Source organism: Nicotiana tabacum, chromosome 3 (assembly GCF_000715075.1).
Source record: "Nicotiana tabacum cultivar K326 chromosome 3, ASM71507v2, whole genome shotgun sequence".
Taxonomy (NCBI): Eukaryota; Viridiplantae; Streptophyta; class Magnoliopsida; order Solanales; family Solanaceae; genus Nicotiana; species Nicotiana tabacum.
Window position 1 is genome coordinate 72932467 of NC_134082.1, and position 5791 is coordinate 72938257.

The window sequence follows — 5791 nt, forward strand, 5'->3', positions numbered from 1 at the left end:
TCAATTTATTTTACACTCTTGACTTATTTTTCATTGGATCAGTTGGAAATAGGCATCCTTGGGTCACATTGCATATAATTTTCATGCTACACATCCATACTTGATCTATATCATTTGATTATATTGGTATTCATGATCAAGGAAGGTTTAATTACGATAAATGTAACAAATGCCGCCTTGGTTTAGTTACGATATATGTACAATTTTCATGCTACACATCCAATATTAGCATGATTGATGGACGGGATTGTTCGGAGGTACTTTGGTTTATGATAGCAAATATGTTTGAGCTGATAAGGTGACATACAATTATACAGTTATATGTACATATATTATGCGTCGTCTAAGTGGGAGACTGTAAGAGTTTATGGACTTGCACATATATTTTGTATTAAGAATAATTATATGTTGGTTGTTATCGTTAAAATGTTAACCCCAAATAAAAGTGATCTATTAAGGTTTAAATTTAAATAGATTTATAAGACATCTCCTAAAGTATGAGGTCTTATGTGTAGATACCCGAATGTAACTTCTATTTTAATGATGGACTAAATTAGAATTACATAAATATGTGCAACTATAAATGGGTTATGGTCCCCAAATCAGACGTAAGGTTCTTTTCTAATATCTCATCGGTGGAAAAGAAAGAGTTGTCTTATGTGCAATTTTTACGTCTTGATTTAGAAGACCACTGACCGCAAGACAAGCAGCTTCATTCGTTTCTCGATTCAGGTAAGCTTCCGCATCTAATATTTATTTTTGATGATTTGACATGATAGGTACCGTATTCATCTTAAAGTATTTTTGATTCTAACAGTACGTTCCCCAAAAAAAAGGTTTATTTAAAATTCTTTAACAATAGTAATTTTTAATTTATCCTAAATGATATTTAAGATATAAATTTTATGGCTATTTTTGGTATGTCCAAAAGTCGATGAAGTTATGTACCATGGAATTATACAAATTTCATCGGTATTTACAAATCAGAAGAAATGGAATTTGGTTGAAACACAACTCAATATATACACTCTGCTATACATAATACACCACCGAGGCCAGCTCTTAGATCAGTAGTACTTCCCTAACATAAAGGTAATCCCAATACCATACGAATAGGCTTAGGAGGCGAAGGTGGCGGCTGCGGCGGTTTCTGCACCTCTACGACAACATTTCCCTGTCGGGGAGGCTGACATGGACATGGCAATGCTATGAATTTCGGAATTTGATCGCCTGGCATCAACACTGCAGGCATGCTTTGGCTTTGGTTCTGCTTTTCACTCTGTAAAACAGGGAATGAACAAAGTTTTAGCCATAAGTTTTATGACAGAACAGTTGATTGTCGGTGACCGTGTCTAGTTGGATCAATAAGTTACCCTAATTAAAATAACATGTTTATTAATCCTAAAATAAAGAGTTCGACTAGGGTTGAAGACTAGCTCATTCGGAGAAAAAATTGATAAAGTGAATTAAAGTAGGTAAATGTTATGAGTTGGAGTCTCCTTATTGGATAAACAAAAAAAAAATTCTTGAATTTGAGACGTGTAAGATTTGTTCCAAAAATTTGTGAAATTTATGTTTTTCTCTTTTTTATTTTTCGAAAAAACTGAAGAATTTCCTTTAGCAAGCGCGGACACTATTTTTTTGAAGTTGAAAAATAAAAAGAAGAATATTTGAAGTTAAGATTGAAAAATAGAAAGTATTTGGATGTTTGGACATGAAGTTGAAGTTATGTGCGTGCAATAGGAATTAAATATTCGATTTTTTTTGAAATTGATCCTAAACTAATTTCCTTCTTTTCCATCCAAATGCAGGAGATCTTACCATGTGGTGGGTGTGTTTAGGTTTCAAGGATGCATCAGGATCATCGCCGGCTTCGAGGTCGGATAAAGATCGACGACGGAGCGAACGAATTTTGTCCCAGTGATAGCAGCAAGAAAAGACGCCACTCAAGCTGAAAATGACGAGCAAAAGAAGAGCAGTGCCAAGAGGAAATCCTAGAGATGGCCGAGATGATGACTCCGCAACATGGGGCGGTGTATAATACTGAGGACTCTCCATCTTTCGTTCTGCGACAACAACAATAACAACTTGATGAAGTACTACTCACTCCTCCCCGCATCCAATGCACAAGGAAGAATAGCAAAAATGATGTAGTATATATATTCAGCTTAAATTAACAATAGGAATGCTGTTGAAAGTGCCCGTGGATTTTGGTTGAATCGTGACACCAACTACTGAGAAAGGGGTGAGGGGTAAGAACTAATTTATAGACAAGGTAGAGACCTAAAAGTGCGTACGTGTAAAGGTACATTTGCTGTCCGGGCCGAGGTACGGAAGGAAAAGTTGGTGGGGGCCTACTTGCTTAGGTGCCGAGCATGATCCCTCTCTGCATATTAAACGAATGCATTATGCATTCGTTAATTATTTGGGAGGGAATAAATCATAAAATTTAAAGCATCCAACGTAGGTTTGGAGTTGTTTGGCTAAAAAGATATCGAAACCTTTTTGAACAAATCAATCAAAAGAAGCTGAAGGGGTAAATCTTAGTCAGACATAATAAATTCCAGATCAAAGAACTAATAGTATGGATTGCACATAGGACACAAGAAAAAAATGTAAATGATTTTATTGGAATTCAACATTGCATCTCCTATCGATCGATGGGGGGATAAATTTACATGTTCTTCTGTAGATTACTTCTTTTCTATCAAGAATACAAGAAGGGAGCCTTGGAGAGAGAAAGGGGGAGCAGCCCCCTCTAATCGAAGGTTTTCCCTTACTATATATAGTCAAGGCATCCTTGCCTTTTGCTTGGTCTGACGCCCGCCTGCCTCCAATGTGTCTTGGTCATCCCTTTAGGCGTTGCTCCTTCCGACTAGACGGATGTCGGGAAAAGGGTGCAGAGTGGGCTATGTTATCTTTCACTACACGGTCTCTAAGGCGGGATGTTGATCAGTTCGGTCATGAGGTCAGATTTTGACCAATACAGTTAGTCCCTGCATCTGTCGGGGTCGCCCTCTGTCGGGCTCGGCAAACGGATCATGATCGCTACGAAGTCGAGCGAAATCTGACTTCTGACTTCTCATTCCTTAGTTACATTACTTGGGTTTTTAGGCAGGATGACGGCGTTCTTTCGATACTCAAGGACCGTTGCGGCGGTTTCGGAACCGAAACGTCATTTGGCATCAAAGCGCCATTTCGTGGTTACCGCCATTATGACACACGTTCCTGGGGAACTGAAACGTTTCATGCCCTATCAGATTCGTTTAGCGGCTCTTGGGTTTCGTGCTCGAGGGATTTATGTCTGTTATAAATAGAGGGAGCTTATCATTTGATTGACACACTTCTTTGCCTTTTGCTTGAGAGAATTTTGCAGATATATTTTCTCTCTGACACTCAAAGTTTTCGTTTGCCTTTAATTAACCGAAAATCTTCATCCTTTCTTTCTGTTATCTTTTTGCCGCCTCATCTGTACAAAATGGCTGGTGATTCCTCTCGCGCCGATCTTCCCACAACAATTCCGGCACCTGAAAGTGGTGCTAAGGTCATCGGAGGGGTAGATGCGGTAGAAGACGAGGAGGTCTCGTCGATAGTCGAGATTTTGCCTCTCCCTGGGAGAGAATTGGCCGATTTCAGCAGTCGTGCCGGGGCGGAGCCAGAGCCTGTCCCTTCTATTCTGAGAGAAGCAGACATTGCAGAGTTGAAAACCAGGTGGGGGATCGCCGCCTACGTCGACATGCGACCGGTGGAAGGAACCGATATTGTTCACTTTGACTGTCCTGGGTACTATGTATTTTATGCCTACCCCTTCCTGATTGGATACACGCTTCCTCTCCCTCTCCTGGTGGTAGACTTCTGCCACTTTTATGAGGTATGCCCCGCTCAACTTTCGTCGTACCTGTACAAGTTGTTCCTTATGTTGATCAAGTTTGCGGAACTCGCCGGTCGTGAGATCACTTTGGACCATCTGCTCAGTATTTTTGCCCCTCAACTCATCCACGACACGACGCTTCACATGTGTCCTTGGGGGTCGAAGAGCCTGGTGGTAAAAATGGACGACTGGACCAACCGCCATTTTTATGAGAATTATTTCTATGTGCGGACTGAGCACATTGTAGCGGATCCGACGGATTCCCTGAGAAATGAAACTTTGGACGTAAGTCTCATGCTTCTAGTCGGAGATATATCCGACTGTTTTTGTTATACTACTAAACTTTGTCATTTCTTTGCAACCGAGAAATTGCCGTCTTCCCCTGTCGAAAATATCTGTGAGTGGGTGAGCTCTATTCTCCCTCATACGGCGGGGGTTCGCACATGGGCAGCCTTTTATGACAAGTATGGGCGCAGGCTTCTTTCTGGTAAGATGTCGTTTCTATTCGCCGTTTTTCTCTTTTCTCTCTTTATATTTAATTCCTTACGTGCTATTTGTCGATGTCAGGGAGGGTGATAAGAGTGAGGGCTCCTCCATTGGCTTTCCATCAGCTGGCCTCATCTACTTACCCTATCACGGTACCCATCGCCCGACCTTCATCGAGGGCTGCTTCGGTTGAGTCCGCGACCTTGGTTACTCCTGTGAGGGCCACTTCTCAGGTCGAAGTCCCGAACCGCATTGCTTGCCCGACGGGTGAATCTTTGTCTACTGGGGAAGAGGAGGGATCGTCAAAGAGACGGTGAGTGGAGTTTTAGACTGCGCCCCAATAGTGATTCATCTAGACGACTCTCCTACGATGGTATTTGGAGAGGGGGTTGTCGTGGCTCCCCCGTAGGGACGGAACCAGCTGTTGTCTCGGCTCAATTAGAGATTCCCACCATTGTTGGTGGTCAGCAACCTGTCATGGCGAAAGATCAGACTTTTGGGGCCGTTATAGTTTCGGACGTGGCTTCATCTTCTGTAGTTGGTCGTGCTTCCTCTTCGGCTGTCAAAAGAGGGAAAGTTGTGGTGGTCGACGATTACGAATCCGAATCGGACCTCGACCCTGATGATGTCAGGATGTTTGAGGAGGGCCTTACTCAATCGGTGGTTCGTGTGAGAGGCTCAGCTCGTATTCTTGAGATCCCTTCGGATACCAATCTCTTGGGAGACACGGAGGATCTAGTTTTGCAGTTCATCATGTTATGCTCCACAACCGAGAATGCAGCCCTTCGGTTCGTTCCTGATGTTGATTTGATGGATGAGGTGGTCGCTATGGGCTTAAGGGTATGTTATGCTTACTTTCACTTTTCCCTCGGCTTTCCACTTAATGATATGATTCTAACCCGTCTTTACATTTTTCAGACGTATATGGTGGAAGTGGAAAGCATTCGCAGGGCTAACATTCGGGCCAAAATTTTCTTGAAGATATTGGAGAAATATCATCGCTACCGCAACAAGTGTCGCGAGATGCATGAGCGGCTGAAGGCAAACCCCGGTAACCGGGCTCTTAGAGAGGAGTTAGAGAAAAGGGCCAGGAATTGATGCAAGCTATCCGCAGCAAAAGAGTGCTTGAGGAGAAACTTTGAATAAAGGACGAGGAGCTCGAGTTGGGCAAGGGAGTTGTCGTAGAGTGTGAGCATCTGCAGGAGAAATTGAGGTCAATACAGTCGGAGATGGATCAGAACTTGATCAAGGTCGAGGTGCTGAGCGTGGAATGGATGGGGAAATTGATTGCGCTGGAGAACAAGGTTGCTGGGTTGGAGAGCATCGAGAGTGTTTGGTCTGTGGCTTCGGCGAGGGTGGCGGCCCTGGAGAGCACCATCCGCGTCCTCCAGTCCGATCAGGAGTCGGAGAGAGCAACGACTACCCTCATAGAGG

General features: G+C 43.0%; 1 protein-coding gene across 1 annotated transcript; it reads right to left on the minus strand.

Moving 5' to 3' along the window:
- Positions 1–1081: 1081 nt before the first annotated feature.
- On the minus strand, positions 1082–2058 carry LOC107792221 (uncharacterized protein At5g65660-like). The gene is made up of 2 exons (XM_016614411.2): positions 1822–2058; positions 1082–1279 (listed from the first exon to the last, which is right to left on the minus strand). The coding sequence occupies exons 1-2, from the start codon at positions 2056–2058 to the stop codon at positions 1082–1084; spliced, it is 435 nt and encodes a 144-aa protein (XP_016469897.1).
- Between the last annotated feature and the right edge of the window lie 3733 nt (positions 2059–5791).